General features: G+C 55.1%; 1 protein-coding gene across 8 annotated transcripts in view; it reads left to right on the top strand.

The window, feature by feature from the left end:
• The window catches only part of Cacna1a (calcium voltage-gated channel subunit alpha1 A), a 306,123-nt gene that overhangs the window by 281,407 nt on the left and 3,459 nt on the right, over window positions 1-21,257 (top strand). For 4 of the 8 annotated variants that reach the window (XM_004872431.3, XM_087201435.1, XM_087201434.1 and 1 more), the window contains 13 exons: window positions 1,590-1,706; window positions 1,993-2,058; window positions 2,242-2,357; window positions 4,497-4,647; window positions 5,306-5,433; window positions 7,303-7,399; window positions 11,377-11,482; window positions 17,429-17,536; window positions 17,655-17,755; window positions 18,861-18,970; window positions 19,074-19,212; window positions 19,370-19,483; window positions 20,728-20,763. In XM_004872431.3, the coding sequence (XP_004872488.2) occupies window positions 1,590-1,706; window positions 1,993-2,058; window positions 2,242-2,357; window positions 4,497-4,647; window positions 5,306-5,433; window positions 7,303-7,399; window positions 11,377-11,482; window positions 17,429-17,536; window positions 17,655-17,755; window positions 18,861-18,970; window positions 19,074-19,212; window positions 19,370-19,483; window positions 20,728-20,763 (1,389 nt within the window). Of the gene's footprint in view, window positions 1-1,589; window positions 1,707-1,992; window positions 2,059-2,241; window positions 2,358-4,496; window positions 4,648-5,305; window positions 5,434-7,302; window positions 7,400-8,463; window positions 8,561-11,376; window positions 11,483-17,428; window positions 17,537-17,654; window positions 17,756-18,860; window positions 18,971-19,073; window positions 19,213-19,369; window positions 19,484-20,699; window positions 20,764-21,257 lie in introns of all 8 variants that reach the window. The other 4 variants (XM_004872432.3, XM_021250436.2, XR_015447494.1 and 1 more) reach the window with 3 other exon arrangements.

The following is a 21,257-nucleotide window of genomic DNA, read 5'->3' as shown; positions in this document are numbered from 1 at the left end:
GCGGAGATAAATCTTGCTGTGTGGCTCCTACAAACCCCACACATCAGAGTCCATTCAAGGCCCCTCTTCACGGGGGACCCTCCAGCCCTCAGCCCGCTGGACACTGGCTGGTGATTTCTCGTCTCCAAATCTGCCTTGCACAGGACTCAGTCTCAGATGCCTTTGGGGGCCAAGCAGACACCAGCGCACTAGGAAAGCAGGTGTCATTTCCAGGGGACCTTGGAAAACTAGACAGGATGTCACCTGCTTCCAAGGGACAGCCATCAGAGGCCGGGGTTCCAAGAAGCCAGATAGGTGGGCAGAATCTGATTTTTGTTTAAATCAGACTTTTTAATTTTTTAAAAAGACTGTTCAGGCCCAACTAATTAGCTTCATTGGCCAGATCAGGTCACCATTTTCAATGTCTGGCCTTGCACCCTCTGCCAGGGATCCCCAAAGCTCCGGGACAGTCCTGTCACAGCAGCAGGCCGTGTACACCGTGTACACAGTTTCTAGCTTGTTTCTAGCTCAGGCAGGAGGAAAGAGGCAGTGACTAGACGGGGAGGGGTGGGGGTGGGGGTTGGAGCAGAGGCAGGGGCCACCCAGGGAGGTCCTGGGGGCAGGGATGGCCCCACCTCCCACCCCAGCACCTGCCCCTCGGTGGGCCCAGGGCTGATCCCCAGCTCGCCCGCCCCCGGGAGCTGAGTCCTTCCTGCTTCCCGCAGGCCTGGTCCCGTGACACTCCACCCAGTCCCAGAAGCTGAGAAGCCATCCCTGAGAGGGGGGAAAGGGTCCCAAATGCATCTTCTCCGACTCAGCGGGCAGCGAGGACTCACCCTGCAGCCGAACAGCCCCAGCTCCCTCCCGTCCTCCCCATTCCCGCTCGCCAAGGGGGTAAGAAAAGATGCTCTTCTGCTTCTCCCCTGGCGCCAGCCGCTGCTCCTCTTGGCCGCTGAGCGAGATCAGGGCGGGCAGGAGCGGGTGGGCAGCTCGGCAGGGCAGGGCAGGTGCCTGGTGAGTCCCGTGGCAGATGCATTTCTGGCCCGGAGCGTAACATGCCCTCGGAACCTGCACGTGTCCACCAGGCCTGGTGCTGGCGACCCCAACCCCACCTGCCTGGTGTTTGTGCCTTGTCCCCTTGTGATGGGTCCTGCAGTTTGACCCGCTTGTGTCCTCTGTCTCAGTGCATTTGGTTGTTGGGAGAAACAAAAACCATCTCGATTTTTTTCCTGATTGGATGATTCGGATATATTTTCTTTTCATTGTTCTTTTGTTATTTCTCCCTCCTGCCCCCTGGTTTCTTTCTCCTCCTTCCCTGTTTTTCTTTCCTTTTCCCCATTGTGGGTGGGGCTGGCAGGGAAGACGTATGCTTTTGAGTTGATGCTCTTCTTCCTCCCTCCCTCTCTCTCCCCTCTGACTTCCTTCCTTTTTTCGAGTTTTTCCTCTGCTCCATTTGCATTAATAGTGCTTTCTCTCCTCTCCCTCCTTATTTGGGGTCTGGCTTGCTTTATTCCTGTTGGTTGGCTTCATGTAGGGGCCTCTGTGAGTGGTGACAAGTCTGAGCCCCTCTTGGTGGGTGGATGGTCACCCCTCTTTTCCCGTCTCCCCAGAATAACTTCATCAACCTGAGCTTCCTCCGCCTCTTCCGGGCCGCCCGGCTCATCAAGCTCCTCCGTCAGGGTTATACCATCCGAATTCTCCTCTGGACCTTCGTGCAGTCCTTCAAGGTGAGCTCCTGCCCTGCCTGTGCCCCAGGCTCCCTGTGCAGGGAGGAACGTGGCAGTCAGGCCAGAAGCACCTCTGTGGTGCAGCCTGGCTGAGGGTCTGCTCTCCACTGGCTCTAACTTCCTGCCCCTGCCCTGTCTTCACACCTCCAAGGCCCTCTGCTAGTCTCCCTCAAAGCTACCCACCAGCCCTTGAAGGACTGGCCGGCATGTGGCCAGGAAACAGGGAAGGAAAGGGTGTGGTTAAGGGACCACAGCCCCTCCTCACTGTCTTCCTCTTTCCCACCAGGCCCTGCCCTATGTCTGTCTGCTCATTGCCATGCTCTTCTTCATTTACGCTATCATCGGCATGCAGGTGAGTGCCAAATCCCGGAGGTCCCCAGAGCCTCCCCAGGAGGGCAGCACCCTTAGGCAGGGAAGGGTCCAAGGACCCCCAAACGGCGACAACCATAGGGATTTACCTGGGTTTTCCTGGAACCACGGGGTGGAAAGGGGCAGGGGCGTGGCTGCTCCTGGCTGTCATCCTCTACCTCCCCAGGTATTTGGCAACATTGGCATAGATGGGGAGGATGAAGACAGTGACGAGGATGAGTTCCAAATCACTGAGCACAACAACTTTCGGACCTTCTTCCAGGCCCTCATGCTTCTCTTCCGGTGAGAGGGGGCGTGGCTTCATCGAGGGGGGTCAGCCTACTCTGGCGGGGGCATGGCTTCCCCGGTCTGTTCTGGGTCTCTCCCTGGGACTTGTCCTCTTCCTCCCCTCAGGTGAGGGCGTGTCCAGACCTCTTTCAGTTCCTCGAAGCCATCTTGCTCCTCTGATGAGGTTTGGGATGGGAATGGGGACACAAGGAACCAGGCCGGGCAGGAGCCCAGGGCCCGGAAGTCCTTTTCCCGGTATTATCACGTTGACTTGCTGGCCACCCTGGAGGTGGAGACATACAGATTCGGAGCCTTGATCTTTGACTCTGGACCCTGCCTGCACGTTAGAGTCCCTCCATCCCTCAATGGAGGCGGAGGAGCAATTACTGTGTGCCAGACACTGCTATAGTGTGTGGGATATAGCAAGGAACACGGGACAGGAAAAGAGAAAAACCCGTTCTGCACTCTGGAAGTTTGTGTTCCCGTGGGGAAGACAGAAAATTGGTAAACTAATTATAAAGGATACTACAGGGAGATTAAAAACTTTGGGAGCAAGGGGATAAAAATTAAGATCAGGAGAGAATGGGGACACAAAAGGTCAAATACTGCTAGTTGTAGTGGCGCCCACCTACAATCCCAACACTCAGGAGGCTGAGGCAGAAGGATCACTGCAAGTTCAAAGCCAGCCTGGGCCCCATAGTGAGTTCAAGGTCAACCTGAACTACATAGGGAGACCCTGTCTCGAAAAAATAAAAAATAAAACCACACACACACCACCACTTGTGTGATGTACACAGAATGAGGGAATTCTTAGAGGCAGCAAGTAGGACAGCAGGTGCCAGGGGCTGGAGGAGGAGGAAATGAGAAGTTAGTGATTAATGGGGACAGAGTCTCTGTTTGGGATGATGAGAAAGCTCTGGAGATGGATAACGGTGATAGTTGCGTATAATATGAAGATGCTTCATGACACTGAATTGTATATTTCAAAGTGATTAAAATGGTATATTGCACAGTGTGTATATTTAGCCACAATGTAAACAGAAAACTTTCATCTGACATCAGAAAGAAAGGAATGGAGATCAGTAGGGTGCACCTCTCCGTTGTGTGACATTTGCGGGTAGCTGGACAGGAGCAGCCAGGCAGAGGGCACAGCCAGTGCAAAAGTCCAAGTGGGGCTGGCACGTGTGAAGACAATGAGAAGCCCAGTGTGGCCACAGCAGAGTCACCCAGGGGACTGCTAAGAAAGACAGGGGCTCTTTCTGGTGTTGCCAGATGCAGAGTCCTGGGGAGTCACTGCTAGGTTCTTGGTGTCCCAAATAAAGAATTGTGCAGGTCGCTCAAAAAGAGTAAGAATATAGTTGGGTGGGCCGGGGATTTAGCTCAGTGGTTCTGCCGCTTGCCTCGAAAGCGCAAGGTCCCGAGTTCGATCCCCAGTACCAAAAGAAAAAGATTATAGGTGGGTGTGGGGACACATGCCTGAAATCCCAGCTCTTAAGAGGCTGAGGCAGGAGGATCACTGCAAGTTCAAGGCCAATTTGAACTATACAGAGACTCTGTCTCAAAAAAAAAAAGCAAGATTTATTAAAAGGGAAGAAGCAACGATGCCCTCGTCAGGGTGGGTGAGAGGAGCCAGGGAGAAGAGCTCACAGCCCTACAGGGGCAGACAGGTCTGCAGGTCCAGAGATTATGGGAGGATCTAGAGCTGGAGATTGACAGAACCATGGCCCAGTGGCTGCCTGCCTCAGCCACCCGTCGGGAGGGGGAGTTTCTGACCACACAAGGGTTTTAGAGGAAGCACCAAGGCATCAGAGTCCACGGGGTAGCGTCAAAGCCACAAAACCGATGAGATTGGATCAGCCCAGGACCACGGGTTTTCGGGCTTGCTCACTCCTGGATGTGTTGCGGACAGGGTGACCTTTACCTGTTGGCTTTCCGATGCTTTGACAGAGAACACTTCTGCTTTGTATGGCTTCTCCATCCTGTGCCCCATGGCTTCTTGGGGTTTCCTTGTCCCTGCTCTTGCTCCTACCTCACTGAGACCTGAGCCCAGCACGTTTAGCCCCAGAGCCCACACGCTTATTGCTGCGTGTATGCTCTCCTGCGCGAAAGGGCCCAGTCAGCGCTGTGCAGGTCCCTGACCCCCCCTGTCCCCAGGAGCGCCACTGGGGAAGCCTGGCACAATATCATGCTGTCTTGTCTGAGCGGGAAACCATGCGACAAGAACTCCGGGATCCTGACTGCTGACTGCGGCAACGAATTCGCATACTTCTACTTTGTCTCCTTCATCTTCCTCTGCTCATTTCTGGTGAGGCTTTGGATGTGCAAAGAGCTGTCCCTCCGCATGGCTCCAACTCCACAGGCTGGATTTGTCCAGGACAAATCAGATCTCCTGCTGCCTGGAGATCTGCCCTGAGCCAGCCTGGGATGCAGGGACCCCCCGAGCTGCTCAGCCTCAGCGGCACTGACCCAGGGCTGGAGGACACCCTGTCCGGGGCTGCCCCAGTGCTGCGGGGTGCCAGATACCCACCCACCAGGCACCAGTCACACGTAGTGCCCTGTGCCCTCATGGTGACAACCAAAAATGTCCCCCATTGGAGACCCAGGGAAACAGCTCACTTTGGCTGGCCTTGCAGAGGACAAACGTGGCTGTACTGCCACGAGTCACAGATCCCTCCTCTAACTCTGTCACTTCTCATCATTGCCAGTCTTTGTATCTCTCCCTCTCCACCTGTCTCATCTCTTTTCCCCCATCTCTTCTGGATCTCTGTCTGTCTCTCCCTCCTCCTCTCTCTGCCCATCCCTCCTGTGTCTGTTTCTCTCCGTCCGGCTCCCCACCCTTCCCATCTCCCCTGCCCCCATGCACTTGCAAGCATGCATTGAGATGCATTTCCCCACCCCAACTCTCTCTCCTTGTGCTTCCTCTTGACACCCCGTCCCCCCGCACCCCCACCCCTGTCCCCCAGATGCTGAACCTCTTTGTGGCGGTCATCATGGACAACTTTGAGTACCTCACCCGTGACTCCTCCATCCTGGGCCCCCATCACCTGGATGAGTACGTGCGTGTCTGGGCTGAGTACGACCCTGCAGCTTGGTAAGGAGTCACCTTGAATCTCCCAGCGACGTTGCCCACTTTTCCCTGGGGCTGGGACACGGGCTGGGTCAGGTCCCAGATGCCGGGCGTTGAGTCCCTGGATCCGAGCAGGGACCTAGCCGGCCAAGTGCAGAGGAGGAATGAGGACCCTGAGCCTCACACTCAGCAGGTGGAAGGCTTGGGTAGCCTCCCTGCCTGAACCCCAGGCTGCCAAGGGAAGGAGGGTGGGAGTCAGGACCGGGCAGCGGAGCCCCAGCCCCCAGCCTAGCCAAGGGCACTGCAGTCCGTTGCCAGGAGGCCGGGGAGTGGGGAGGGATGTAGCCCACACTGGGCAGAAGAGACAACATTGGAGCCCAGCTCAGGATTTAGGGTGGAGCAGACCTTGGTAGGCAGATGGATACAATTTGAGAACATAGTGTTAAGGAAATCAGACACACAAGCTCGGACATCACATGATTTCTCTCGTATGTGAAACTCAAAATATATACACATATAAATAAAGAGCAAAATATAGACAGAGAAATAGGAAGTAGGGAGTTCAAACAATTCCTCAAATTCTCTACTCTGTTATTTCAAACATATTTCAATAGACATGATAATTTGTTTTATTTAGTTCATTGAAAAGAAAGTTTTGTGCTGTTATCTCTTTTGTAAGAAAGAGAGTTTTTTTTGGTCTATGACCCTGAGTAACATTTTGGCCATTCTTTTAAGATTATGGTACACAGCATATTAACTATTGTTATTCTCTGATTATTTTGTTATGAAATTTTATTTTTTATAGAAGAGTGCTTTTTATCATTTTCTTTATTAACATCTACATGTATTACATTTAAATAAAAATAAATAAATTAGAATTTAAAGTAAAACCAGGCATGCTGGCACACACCTATAATACCAGCACTCCAGAGGCTGAGGCAGGAGGATCACCACTAGTTCAAGGCCGATCTGTCTCAAAACAACAAAACAAAACAAACAAAAAGGCTAGGGATGTAGCTCAGTGTTAAGACCTTGGGTTCAATCCCTGGTACAAAAAAGTTTAAAACTCAGGACAAAACCTGAGGTTTAGCTCAGTGGTCGAGCTCTTGTCTAGCTGTGTGGTGTCCTGGGATTCTTCCTCAGCACCACAGGAAGCAGCTGACAGCAGGTGGTCAGACAGGCCAGGTTGGGACGGAGCTCAGGGCCCTTGTGTCTCTGTGTTCATCCCCATGAAGAGAGAGCTCTCCGGTCTCCAAGGAGCAAGAGCGCCCCTTTCGGCTGGCCAGGAGGGCTCCAGAGAGCAGCTGCCCATACACCTGTATTAAGCTCCTGCACAGCACCAGCCTCCAGCAGAGGATTCTAGTTCAGGCTGGGTGTGGGGCCTGGAGGAGGGTTGCTGGGGGCCTTCAGAGGCTGTAGCGTCCACCTTCCTCTGGCCCTGTGAGGAAAACAGGGTAGAGGTGGCCTGTGCCATTCCTGCAGCCCTAGATGGTGAGACTGGAGGCTGGCATGAGCCACAGGGCTGGGGCTTTGCTTCTGCCTGATTCTTAACTCTTCCTCTTTTGATTTTAGGTCATAGCAATTGGATCCTGGCCCCTCTTCCTCTATTCCACCAGCCCCCCAATGCAGCCCATGTAGACTGCACAGGAGGCAGAGGCAGGGAGAGCCCGGGGAAGGCGTTCCCATCCCAGAGCCCCTAGCGTTCCCAGATCAAGCCCCCTGCCCCACACCAGAGTCTCTGGGCAGCATCTGGGCACGTGGTCAGAGGCTGACCCCTGACTGCCCACCTCCACACCAGGAGTCCCCAGCGCCTGGCACCCTAACCTTGCTGCGTGCGGGAGCCAGTGTGAGCACGCCTCCCTCGCCCCACTAACCCCTCTCTTCTCCTTGCAGCGGCCGCATTCATTATAAGGACATGTACAGTTTATTGCGAGTAATATCTCCCCCTCTCGGCTTAGGCAAGAAATGTCCTCATAGGGTTGCTTGCAAGGTTTGATTTCCACTAAAACCTGCTAGCATCAATGGAATGAGTGTGGCTTGGGGTTCTTCAATATATATATTTCATATATATATATATATATATATATATACCTACAACACAGAGCCAGCGCTCTTTCTTGCATTAAACTAGAAAACTCTCTTAGGCACCAGAATGCCGCCATGTAGACTCAATGAAGCATGGAACATATCTCTCTGTTCCCTTCAGCCATCCCTGCTTGCTGTTAGCTGAAGCTGCCCATCCCGGGGTCTCACCGGCACCCCAAATCAGACACATCCTGGGGGATCGAAACTCTGCACTGCCCCCCCACCATCACCTCCACTCTCCCCTCCTCCACCCCTGGCTTCCCAAGCCCCCAACTGCCCTCCCCCATTCCAGTTCCCCTCCCCGCCTAGGCCCCCTCAGAGACCAGCCTCAGCCCAACCAGAGAACTTGGCCCCACTTAAAAAATGACCATGAAAAATCAGACATGGTAGTGCACACTTTCATCCCTGCACACAGGAGGCTGATGCAGGAGGATCACTGTGAGTTCCAGGCCAGCCTGGGCTACATAGTGAGTTCAAGGCCAGCCTGAACTATGTAGCAAGGCCTTGTCTCAAAAAAAACCAAAATGACCATGAAGCTGGGCATGGTGGCACATGCCTGTCATCCCAGCACTTGGGAGGCTGCAGCAGAAGGATCCTGACTTGAGGTCAGCCTGGACAACGTACTGAGACCCTGTCTCAAGCCCCCCCCCCAAAAAAAATCCAACAGGAGAACCCTCCTTTCCCTCTGCCGGAAGTAAAGCTGAGGGTCCAAGTTGAATCTGACCAATCTCCCTCTCCCTCTCTCTCTCTTCCCTGCTGGTGAGCAGTGAAATAATAATTTTTAATTACCTTTTCTCCCATTTTTTCCCTCGTCTTTTCCATTTATTTGAAATATCTATTTTATCATTTTCTGCATCTTTCTCTATTTTTTCGGCTCCTGTGGTTTTCCCCTCCTCTCTTCTGTTTCTCCCACCGCTCCCCTTTGGTTCCCGTCCCCACCCACCCGTGTTCTGTTTTCGGTGCTGCCAGGGGCCGCATGCCATACCCGGACATGTATCAGATGCTGAGACACATGTCTCCTCCCCTGGGGCTGGGGAAGAAGTGTCCGGCCCGAGTGGCATACAAGGTAGTTTATCTCTGCCGACCCGTGCCCAGCACTGGGGATTTTTCAGTGCTCATCAGAAACACCTAGCCGAATCTTTTTCCAGCCGTCCTCCTCCTCCTCCTCTTCTTCCTTTTTTTTTTTTTTCCTTTTTTCTTTTCTCCTGAGTACCTGGGTCATGACCATCCCTTGACGCAGCAGCACAATGTCCGTCCTTTTGATGAGTGTCTATGTGTTCTGAGACTCCATTATGGCCACAAGCCCGGGGAGGGTGGCAGGGAGCACCCAGGTCCCCAGCACCCCGGGCCACCAAACTGGAACCCCAGGGCAGTCGAAGTCAGGTCTGTGCCCACCCAGAGCGGCCCCATGCCCAGGCAAGGGGATGCCGGTCCGAGAGAAGGCGAGGGCCCCATCTTTGGTACCTTGAGTCCCCAGCACACACACCTGAAGCTGATCTCTGACCTAGGGCCTCGGGGGACCGACAGAGCCTCCCCTCCTCTCCCCTCCCTGCAGCTCTCCCCGCCCCCAGGACCCCACACACCTCCCACTGCTCCAGCCAGCAGCAGGCACAGCTGGACCCCAGACGGTGGCACAGACGCAGGCCGTGCACGCTGCCTGGCAGGGCCTGAGGGGCCTGGGGGGCAGGCACCGCGGCGGACCAGGGGCGCTGCATGCTGGCTGAGGGCCAGGGGCCTCCCGGCCCCCCAGACCCTTTCCTGGACTCTCCCTCGGCGCCCACAGACAGACGCTCTGTTCCCGCAACTCACCCCCTGGAAGTGACCCTAACGGTGGCCCGCCCTTGCCAAAGCTAACCCTGTAGCCCTTCCCCACCCACCCTCCCGTGTCTGTGAGTGCTCTGGCTCCTCACCCTCCAGCCACCCCTCAAGCATCCCTCTTGTCCTTTTCTTTGGCCTCTACTTGAAAGCTGTGAGAGGGAAGGAGAACCCTCCCCTCCTGGTTTCTGCAGGTTTGGCGGGGGGGGGGGGGGGTGTAAAAAAGTCTTTCCACAGAACACCTCACTGGAAATACACCCATAGGGTGAGAAAAAAGACACTTCTGCTATCTAGGAAAAAGCTGTCATATTAAACATGCAAATCTAGCTGAGCATGGTCACACATGCCTATAATCTCAGCATTATGGGAGGCTGAGGCAGAAGGGTCACAAGTTTGAGCCCAGCCTGAGCAACATAATGACTTAGAAAGACCTTTTCTCAAGTTTAAAAATTTGTCGAAGGGCTTCAGATGTAGCTCAATACAAAGGCCCTGGGTCCAATTTCCACTATGGAAAAAAAATTATTTCTAAAATAGGGAGCCATGCCCGGTGTGGTGGCACATGCTTATAAACCTAGCACTTGGGAGGCTGAGGATTCGTGGCTAGCCTGGGCTACAGTGTTCAAGGCCTGCCTAACTCTATAGGGGGACCCTGTCTCAAAAAAGCAAAAATAGAACAGGGATCCCTTTGTTCCGTGCCCAACATGCACAGCTGTGCACACCCCCTTGTCTGTACGTTTTGCCTTCCTTCCTGTCCTGCTCCCAACCCCCACATTGTATCCTCCTCTCCGTTTACTATCCCCTACCCTGTTTCCCATCTGTGTCTTCTACCAGTGTGTATCTGATTCCCCTGGCCAGCCCCAAACCTGCCCTTGACTCTCATCTCCGTGCCACTCCAGCCGGAGCTGGTTCACACCACCCAGTACCCCCCACCCCCAGCCCCTCAGCGCGGAGGACAGAGCCCCTGCCTGGGACACAGGGACTCTCCTCCCCCGAGCCACAGGAATGCCCTTCACCCCTTCTCCCCGCTACCGCAGACAGCCAGGCCCGGCCTTGACCCCGACACACTTCCCATGGAGCTATGACTGAGTCTCGAGATTCGTCGCATGCGCCCTGTCTGTTCCTTCAGTGTCTGGCCTCGTTGCATGTCCCCGGGGGCCTCCGCCTGCGCTTCCCCAGGAATGACCACCCTCTGCCATCCGTCCGCCCCATCCCGGCCAGCAGGGGGCGGGTGGGAGCCGGCGGCTGTGTCTTGGACCCTCTGCCTGGCTGCTGCATGCGCTCCTGGGACCCGGCCTGTGCGCTTTCTCTTTGGGGTCAGAATGGATCCGAGCCGGCCGGAAGAACTCTGGGGGCAGGATGAGGATTTGGGACAACGCTGGCAGTGTTAGCTCCGAGGACCAGAAAAGGAAGGGAGCTGGGCACGGTGGCACGTGCCTGTAATCCTAGCACTTGGGAGGCTGAGGCATGAGGATCACTGCTAGTTCAAGGCCAGCCTGGGTGAGACCCTGTGTCAAAAATAAAATGAGGGCCAGGGATTTAGCTCAGTGGTTCCGGCACCGGCCTCTCAAGCACAAGGTCCCGAGTGTGAGCCCCCGTGCCCCCCCCCAAAAATTAAATTAAGTTAAGTAAATGGCAGAGGTGAATTAGGTGTAATGGTGCATATCTGGGATTTCAGTGACTCAGGGGGCTGAGGCAGGAAGCTCTCAAGTTCCAGGCCAGCCTGGGCAAGTGAAGGAGACCCTGTCTCAAAACAAAATTTTTCAAAAGCCTGGGATGACACTCAATGGTAGAGCGTTTGTTTGCCTAGCATGTGCAAGGCCCTGGGTTCTATCTCCAGCACCACAAATAAAAAATGGAGAATGGAGCTTAGGATCACGGAAGAGCCCCAGGCATCCACCTCACTGGTCCCAGAGAGCATCAGGACATTCATGGTGGGACAGGTGGCCAGAGCAGGGCTGTGCTGCCTTCAGAGTTCTTCCTGGGGCTCCCTGGGCAGGGTGGGTGTGGCTCACAGGGACCCAGGCAGGGGGCGTCAGAATGACCTCCCTCCCCTGGGGTTTTCTATAGAGGCTCCTGCGGATGGACCTGCCCGTCGCTGATGACAACACTGTCCACTTCAATTCCACCCTCATGGCGCTGATCCGCACAGCCCTGGACATCAAGATTGCCAAGGGTAAGGGCAGAGCAGGCAGGATGGGAAAGCAAGGCCAGCTGGAAATCCAGAGAATCCAGACACCCCGCAAGGGCTTACATTCCAGGGGCGCCCCGGGAAGATCCTGAAGGAGAGGATAGGTTGCACGGATATAGGGGGATGGTCCCAGGCCATGTGTGCAAAGGCCCTGCGGCAGGAGTGAATGAGCGCGGAGGATAAAGGGCCCTGACTTGGCCTCAGGGAGGAAGGGCCTTGTAGGGTCCACCCCTGAACACACTCCTGCTGGCCACTGTGAGGATGACAGACAGGGAAGAGGCACCTTGGGGCCCTGGATCAGTTTGATTTCTGCCCTGGAATACCTGAGCCTGGATACTTCCTAAAGAGGGAAAGTTTAGGCCCAGGGATTTAGCTCAGTGGTTCTGCCACCTGCCTCAAAAGCTCAAGGTCCCAAGTTCAATCCCTGGTACAAAAAAAAAAAAAAAAAAAGATTTTATTTAGCTCACAGTTTTGGAGATCCAGAGTCCAAACTTTCCCCCTTTATTTTATTTTATTTTTTTGGTACTGGGGATCGAACTCGGGACCTTGCGCTTTTGAGACAGGTGCCAGAACCACTGAGCTAAATCCCCGGCCCTCCAGAGTCCAAACTGCATGACACATGGGGCCGGGGATTTAGCTCAGTGGTTTTGCTGCCTCCTGCACAAGTGCAAGGACCTGAGTTCGATCCCCAGTACCAAAAAAAACCCCCCAAAAACCCCTGCATGACACAGGCTACGTGACCCGAGACTTCCTGGCCAGGTGCATGTCTGTCATCCAGCACTCTGGGAGGCTGAGTCTGGAAGAGTGCAAGTTTCGGTCTATCTGGGCATGGTGGCACATGCCTGGAATCCCAGTATTAGGGAGGCCGAGGCAAGAGGATCACTGCCAAGTTCAAGGCTAGCCTGGGCTACATAGTGAGATCCTGTCTAAAAAATGAAACAAAGAAAGTTCCAGCCCACCCTGGGCAACTTAGTGACTTAGCAAAAACTTTGTCTCAAAAGAAAAAAAAAGTCTGAGAATGTAGCTTAAAGCCAAACCCCTGATTCAATACCCAGTGCTGCAGAGAGGAGAGAGAGAGATCCCCAAATGTCCAGGCCAGGGCTCTCCCTTCATCCCTAAAGGGGACAAAGAGGCAGTGGACAGGGTCCCCAGGCAGGACAGACTGAGAGGAAGCAGTCACCACTGTGCACTGTGACCAGGGCAGCTTTGGTAGGCAGGTCAGGGTCCAAGTCCCCACATGGATGTCGGAGGCCTGAGAGTGGATTGGATGTGACCTGGAAGTGAGTGGCATTGCAGGGTGGAGAGAGGCACAAACGGTCATCAGTGAAAACTAGGACAGAGAGATGGGAGTGGCAAGGGCTGAGCAGATGGTCCCACCGAGGGTGGGAAGATCCTTCGTTAGGAGGGACAGCGGAGCGTAGGGGACACCTGTTCCTTTCAGGTTGACCTGGCTGTCACTGAGTGTCACAGACCAGGTATTTTGTAAAGAACAGAGGTTTCAACCAGGCATAGTGGTGCAAGCCTGTCATCCCAGCTACTCAGGAGGCTGAGGCAGGAGGATCACAGGTTTGAAGCCAACCTGGGCCACTTAGTGAGACCCTGTCTTATAATAAAATTTTTAAAGGGCAAGGGGTGCAGCTCAGTGGTACAGCAAGGCATGGGGATCCATCTCAGTAGCACATAATTAATAAATCCGATGCAAGAGGGTAATACTCAAGGGACAGTGGGAGGGAGGGGAAGAGGACTTGGAGCCCCTGCTTGGCCCCTGGTGGACATTGCTTGTGCAGGTGACTTGCCAGGCAGTGGGGTGCAAGTCACCATTCAGGGCTGGGGGTCTGTCAGTCCAGGCAGGCAAGGAAGCAGAAGGTGAGCAGTGCTTCCCTCATCTTGGGACACAATGGCACAGTCATGTCCTGGGAGGTTGGGAGGTCCATCTGCACCAGAACCCTTGACCTCCACTTTTTTTTATAGCAAAACATTTATTAGTACCTTTTAGGCATACATAGTGATAACACTCATCATAGGGAGTTTGCACCTGTACATGATACACCTCTTTTCTCTCCCTTCCCCGTCCCCTCAAGACCCCTCCCTCTATGTACAAAAGCTTTGTTCCCATTTTTTCCTTCTATTTTCACTTTTTTTACTTGTCCCTTCCTTCCTTTCTCCCTCCTTTATATATTCTAGATAATAATCCTTTGAGGAACAGCTAGCAAAAAGTTTTTCCTGTTCTGTGGGTTGTCTCTTCACTCTGTTGGTGGTTTCACTTGCTGTGCAAAAGCTTTTTTACCTCCACTTTTGAGAACCTCAGTGCCCGTGTCTGCTGTCTATGCCACTGTGGTAGTCAGCTTTCTCACTATGACAAAATACCTGAGAAAAGCAACTTACAGGAAGAAAGATTTACTTTGGCTCGTGGTATCAGAGGCTTCAATCCTTGGTCCCAGGCTCCAAGTCAGGAGCATCATGGCAGAGGGTTTGGGAAGCAGAGCTGCTCACATCTTGGTAGCCAGGAAGCAGAGAGAGGGGAAAGAGAGAAAGGAAGGAACCAGGAACCAGATGCACTGCCCTTTGAAGGCCTAGCCCGGGTGACCGCCACCACCACTTGGGCCATGTCTTCCCTCAGCCCCTGTGGCTGTGAGCTATCAGTGGGTGGGTTTCAGGGAGGAGTCCATGGACAAGTTCAGCCCAGTCTCCAGGCCACACCTCTGAGCCCTGTGGCCCAGGCAATCCGAGACCTCCGTCTGTGCCTCCCTGGGGACACCTCGCACAGAGACCAGGACTGCCCCGTGAGGGCATCCCTAGATAACAGTGTTTAGATCCCTCCCAAAGCCCATCGCAGCCATGCCTTAGCACACGAGTTTTGGGGAGCATTTCAAAGCCAAACCATTAACAGCCATAGAACAAGTACCACAGATTTAGGGGGATGTTTGTTTTTCATAGTATTGGGGATTGGACCCAGGGCCTTCACACTGAGCTACCTCTCCAGCCCTTTTTTTTTTTTATTTTGGGACATGGTTTTGCTAAACCACTAAGTTGCCCAGGCTGGGCTTGAACTTGCGAATCCAGGTGTTGGCAGCCAATTCATTGGGGCCATAGGACTGGGGTCTCCCTTTCCTGGCTGGCTTTACTTTGCTTCTGTTTTGTTTTATTTTGTTTTGATACAGGGGATTGAGCCCGAGCGCTTTGCAGTGAGTTACTTCCCCAGCCTTTTTTATTCTTTATTTTGAGACAGGGTCCTACTGAATCACTTAAATTGCCCAGGCCAAGCTCCAACTTACAACCTTCCTGCCTCAGCCTCTCAGAGACCTGGAATCACAAGCTTAATTTTTTTTTAATTTATTTATTTTCTTCTGCAGTCCTGGGGGTGGAACCCAGGGCCTTGTACAGACCAGGCAAGCACTCACCACTGAGCACACTCCAGCACACCCACTTTGTCTGATTTCTGAGAATGCTGAGCCTCCTCTGAGGCAAGCTGGGAGGCCCCTGGGGGATGGGCTAACTCCATCCTTCAGGATCTCCATCATGTTTCCTTTGCACCCAGACATTGTGCCTGCACACGGAAGCCCCCTTCCCAGGGCCACATCCCTTCCACTCTCCCCTCTCTGGTCTTCCCCACCCCAGGCAGGAAGGCCAGCTCTGACCACTCGCCAGTTAATGTAAACCCAATCACCAGAAGAGAATTAGCTGACTGTGGTGGCTCACACTTGTGATCTCAGCACTCTGGAGGCTGAGGCAGGAGGATCAAAAGTTCAAAGCCAGGGACCTGGAATTTAGCTCAGTGGTTTCGCTGCCTACTGCACAAGGGCAAGGACCCGAGTTTGATCCCCTGTACCAGAAAAAAAAAAAAAAAAAAGTTTGAACCCGGCCTGGGCAACTTTAGTGACTCAGCAAAAGCTTGTCTCAAAATAAAAACAGGGCTGGGGCTGTAACTCAGTGCAAAGCCTTGGGTTCAATCCCCAGTGCCACCCCCCCCCAAAAAAAAAAAAAAAAAGGTGGGCCCCAAGGTGGCGATCTGCTGCCATCTGGTGGCCAGAAGCCACGTTCCTGCTCTGCGTCCCACAGTGCCCAGGAAGCCCCACAGCAAAGGCCAGTAGTGCTGAGTCCAGGGTCCCTGCCATGACCCCTCACTTGTTCCCATGCTGAGAGCAGGCACACCTGTCTGACAGCCAACAGAACTGAGCCCCGAAGGCCAAGTGGCTGAAACTTCCAGTTCTGGGGGCCAGAAGCCCAAGGCGCTGGCAGGTGTGGTCTTTCCTGCTGTCTTGCTTCTTGGCTTTTAGTGGCGCCCTCTTGCTCCTCTTCACAGGTTCTTTCCTCTTCTGAGGACAGCAGGCCTTTTGTTGAGACAGGGTCTTGCTCTGTGTTTCAGGCTGGCCTTAAACTCACCGCAATCATCCTGCCCCAGCCTCCTTAGTGCTGCCATTACAGGCGTACACCACCACACCCAGTGCTATTTTAAAATATATATCATTTAAACAATAATCACCTTATTGTAGCATAAAATACTAGAATTCATTCCTCCTAGTTGTAAATTTGTCCCTAATAACTAATCCCTCACTACACCTCCCCTTCCCCAGAAAGTCACTTTGTTTTCCAGTACTGGGTATTGCATATTGAACCCAGGGTCATCACACTGAGCTACATCCCCAGCAACAACCGACCCCCACCGCCTTTTTCTACTTTTTTATTTTGGGAAAGGGCCTCACTAAGTTGCCCAGGTTGGGCTCAAACTTCCTGTCCTCCTGCCTCAGCCTCCCAAGTGCTGGTTTACAGGTGTGTGCCACCACACCTAGCCTAAGAGTCACTTTTAATGGGAAATATTCTCTTCCTTCCTAATTGCCAAGAAGTGGCTGCACAGGCCCTGGGAACCTCTCTTAGCCATGATAGTGGCAGGCATAATAATGAATTCCACCATAATAATGAATTCCTGGGGGAAGAAAAGACCGTCAGAGGGTGGTGCTAATTCCCCCAATGGCCTGGCCCTCCCAACCTGAATCCAGCCAGCTCCACCACATTCAGCTTGGCCCCAGGGACCACAGGAAATCTGTGTCACCAAACTCTGTGGCCATGTGGGGAAAGAAAGTGAAGTCAGGTGTGGTGGCACACACCTGTCATCCCAGCACTCTTGAGACTGAGGCAGGAGGATCACCACAAGTTCAAGGCCAGCCTGGGCTATATAGTGAGTTCAAGGCCAGAATTTATAGTGAGACTCAGTCTCAAAAAAAAAAAAAAGAACGAAAGAGAACGAAAAAAAAATACCATGAGGTGGACACACACTTGTAATCCTAGCTATTCAGGAGGCTGAGGCAGGAGAATCACAAGTTCAAGGACAGCTTGAACAATTTAGCAAGACCCTGTCTCGGGGATCCTGAGTTTGATCCCTGGTACCAAAAATAAATAAATAAATAAAACTTTAAGAAGGGCTGGGGGCGCATCTGAGGGGTAGAGCACTCACACGCACGAGGCCCTGGATTCCGTCCCCAGTACCGCAAAGAGAACGTAGAGTCACCAAGACCCCCTCACGAGGACTCCACACCGGTGACCTTATTTAACCTCACTCACCTCCCAGAGGCCCCAAATCTGAACCCCACAGTTGGGTTAGGTTTCTTCCTTTTGTCCCTCACCACATGGGTTTGCAGGGGACAAGCCAAACCACGGTGCTGGAGTAAGTGCCTGGGGGGGGGACACTGTCCCCACGCCGCATGCGTGCCAGCTGCTCTTGATCAGACCACCAAGTGAGGCATAGGCTGTGGCTGCCATCCCCCTTTCAGAGAGGGGGAAACAGGCACGGAGACGAAGAGTAATGAGGCCACCATCGGGCCCTGCCCAGGACCCACACTCATGGGGCCGCCCCCCAGTCTTGCCTGAGCCTGCTCTGGGCCGCCCCGTGGTGACCAGACCCAAGGTCAGGATCTGCCTGTGCCCACGTTTCAGGCGGAGCTGACAAACAGCAGATGGACGCTGAGCTGCGGAAGGAGATGATGGCCATCTGGCCCAACCTGTCGCAGAAGACGCTGGACCTACTGGTCACCCCGCACAAGTGTAAGGGGCGAGCTGGCCAAGCCGTGACCCCGCAGGCAGGACGACGGGGAGGGAAAGCGGGGCCCGGGTAGGCGCAGGAAGGCGAGGGCCACATGGTAAGCTCACTCTGTGCCCTCAGCCACGGACCTGACAGTGGGGAAGATCTACGCGGCCATGATGATCATGGAGTACTACCGTCAGAGCAAGGCCAAGAAGCTGCAGGCCATGCGCGAGGAGCAGGTGCGTCTTCCGTGGCCATGGCCACCACCGCACTGGGTTACTGGGCAGCTCGGTACTGGGGGCCAATCAGGACCACCGAGCAGGGGACCAATCAGAACATGGGGCGTGGCCAAGCCCCCCTCACGGGTCCCTGCCAGGTGCACGGATAGCTGGACCCATTCACTTCCTCCAGCAACACGGATTGAACACCTACTGTGTTCTGGGGGCGCTATGGCAGGGCCTGGATGCAGCTCAAAGCAAAACAGACCAGTATCCCTCTGACAACTAAATCAAGCCTGGGATTTACCTCAGTGGTTCCACCACCTGCCTCACAAGAGCAAGGTCCCGAGTTCAATCCCCGGCCTCCCCCTCCCCCCCAAAAAAGCAGATCTAAATTAAATAGCCTGGGAGCAAAAGGTGGAGCCAGTGAAGGAGGGAAAAGGGGTGCGATGTGAAGGGGTTCAGCAAAAGGGATGCCAGGTGCAAAGGCCCTGGGGCTATATCTCACCTGCTGAGTTTGGGTGAGGTGGAGTTGGTGGAAGAAAAAGGAAGAGGGGGAGGGGGGAGAGAGAGAGAGAGAGAGAGAGAGAGAGAGAGAGAGAGAGAGAGAGAGAAAGGGAGAGATGATAGGGCAGAACAGCCCTGGGGGCTGTACAGAGGATCCTAGTGAAATGGGAGCCCTGAAGGTTTCAGAATGGAGGGAGCCCACTGGGCTGGGTGCTCATGGGCGCCCCTTGGTGGCTTTGGAGGGAGGACTGCAGGGAGCAAGGGCAGTTGCTAGGAGACCTGGGAGGAGCCGTCCAGCGCTGGACCAGGTGGGAGATACCAATGCTGCCGTGAGAAGGGATCCCGTTCAGGGAGGATTAGAAAGAAAGATCCAAACAGGTCAAACTTGGGTGTGTGAGTGCCAGAAGGTGCCAGAAATACTTCTGAAAAGCAGGGCTTGGTGGTACACACCTGTCATCCCACCTACTAGGGAGGCTGAGGAAGGAAGATTGCCAAATTGGAATCCAGCCCTAACAACTTAATGTAGGGCTCAGCTCAAAGGGGAAAAAAAAGACTTGTCTAGCACCTGAGCTTCTGATACTCCCTCCATCTGTCCCCTGGCTGCTCTCTGCCTGCCCAGAACCGGACACCACTCATGTTCCAGCGCATGGAGCCCCCGTCCCCGACGCAGGAAGGGGGACCTGGCCAGAACGCCCTCCCCTCCACCCAGCTGGACCCTGGTGGAGGCCTGTGAGTGTCACCATGGCCCCCAGGAGACATGGGGCAGGGAGGTGCTGGGCTCAGACTCCACAACCCCTGGTGCCGCCTGCCATCCTGGCCTCTGTCCCCACAGGATGGCTCACGACAGCAGTGTGAAGGAGAGCCCATCCTGGGTGACCCAGCGGGCGAAGGAGATGTTCCAGAAGACTGGCACTTGGAGCCCAGAGCGTGGACCCCCCTCCGACCTGCCCAACAGCCAGCCCAACCCGCAGGTGCTGCTGCCCCTCTACCCCCAGTCCCTGGGCTGGCCTGGGTGCCTGGGAGGCAGTGCCTACACCACACACCCTGAGCTCACTGCTCTGCATGCACGGAGCTGCCCCTGGGGTCCTCTCTCTGCTCCGGCTCAGCCTGTGCCCCCTCTGCCCGCAGGCGGTGGAGATGCGAGAGATGAGCACTGAGGGCTACTCGGACAGTGAACACTACCTCCCCATGGAGGGCCAGGCCCGGGCCGCCTCCATGCCTCGGCTCCCGGCCGAGAACCAGGTGAGGGCTTGCACGCCCCAAACCCCGCTGCGCCCCTTCATGGGGGCACCGCCTTGCTTCTCTTCCCTCCCGCACCCATTCTCCTCGCAGGGGAAGGGCACCCCCTGTGGGCTGAGCGTGGTAGTCGCTTCCAAGCAGTTTCCCTATGTCTTATTTGGGGGTGCTGAGGGAGAAATTTGGGGTGAGGCAAGAAGAGGACCTGTCAGTCTGAGAGCTGCAATGGAGAATCCCAACTGCCAACAGAGTGTGGTGGGCACGCCTAGGATCCCAGCACTCTGGGAAGCTGAGGCAGGAGGATCCCAAGTTCAAGCTCAACTTGGGCAATTTAGTCCCAAAATCCTATCTCAAAATAAGAAATACAAATGGGCTGGGGATGGAGTTCAGTGCGAAGGCCCTGGATTCAATCCCTGGTGCTGGGGGGGGAAAGCCACTACACACATGAATCCCCAAACATACAACATACATGCACACCTGTGCACACAGACGTGGGTTATGCCTACGTGTCCATACGTGCGCACACACTTGCACCCATGAGTCCTGGGGCCTGCGAGCTGTGCCTGGGGCGGGTTGTGGGTCTGGGTTGTACTAGTCCCTGTCTGGTCTCTGTGGGCTGCAGGGTGGGCAGAGTGTGTGCCTGGTGTGTGTGTCTGTGTGTGCCGGCTTCTGTCAGCTGTGGGGCCACCTGTCCGGGGACACAGGAGGGCACGGCCAGCCGCCTGTGTGGAGCTGAGAACAGCGCCACATGAGCTTCCCAGCCTGTGTGTGCGGACGGCTGCACTGTGCCTGGCTGGGCCCGGACCATGGGAGCCTGGCCTCTGGCTGCTCTGACTTGGCGAGGGGAACACCCTGGTGCATGTGGCTGCCCAGTCCCTGCATCAGGACTCTGCTGCTGGGTGCCAAGAGAGGGAGGGAACAAGACATCCACTACCCGGGCTCAGAGCATGGCATGCAGAGGGGCCGGGGTTGTGGCCGAGCCATCCCATGTCCGTCTCCTGTGCCTCCACCATCTGTGTGTCTCCTGTCTGTCTCCGCTATACCTGGGGGGGGCAGCCAGCCAGGTCCTGGGACCCCCTTCCACCCTCCAGAGATGGAAACCTCTCTCTCTCTCTCTCTGTCTCTCTCTCTCTTCTCCACTGCTCCCCACACCTCCTCCACTTCCCCCACCACCTCACTCTTTCCAGGCTTCTATATTTATTTTCTCCTTTCTGTCTTTCTGTGTGCACCATCCCGTGGGGCTGTGACAGAGGAGAAGGGGCCGGCCACGTGGGAGTAACCTCAGTGTAGGTACCGGGCCCTGCGGCCGCCGGCTCCTCCCCACCCCCCCGCGGGGGACCCCGGCCCACTGCCCCTGTCCCCAACCCCACCCTCGCTCTGCAAACCTCACCCTTCCCTGTGTGTGTCCTGTGTGTGCAGGGGCCACACCCCCCCACCCCTCCTCTCAGGGCCCCAAGCCGGGAGTCCCCAGCCCCCAGCAGCACCTCGATCTCAGCTGCTTTTCCAGCCCCGCCACCTAGCCCAGCCCTGCAGCCTCACATCCCTTGGCTCTTGGGCAAGCCTGGTGTCTGGGTGTCCCTCCAACTCCTCTCTTCTGCCTTCTGTGGAGAGCCATGGGCCCCAAGTCAGGGCCTGACCCCAGGGGTGCAGGCTGAGGAGGCCCCCACCCCAGGGCCTCAAATAGCACAGCCTGGGCCTGGGCATCAGGAGCCAGACTTGGGGGTCAGGGAGGTGCTGAGTGGGGCAGCTGGGGCCCAGCTTCCCAACCCTCAGAGGGGCT

The sequence above is a fragment of the Heterocephalus glaber genome, unplaced genomic scaffold, assembly GCF_053883595.1.
Source record: "Heterocephalus glaber isolate CG9 unplaced genomic scaffold, H.glaber_assembly_v1.0 deba00001760, whole genome shotgun sequence".
Lineage (NCBI taxonomy): Eukaryota > Metazoa > Chordata > Mammalia > Rodentia > Bathyergidae > Heterocephalus > Heterocephalus glaber.
Note: the sequence above shows the minus strand (reverse complement) of the source record. Positions and strands in the feature narration are given on the sequence as shown.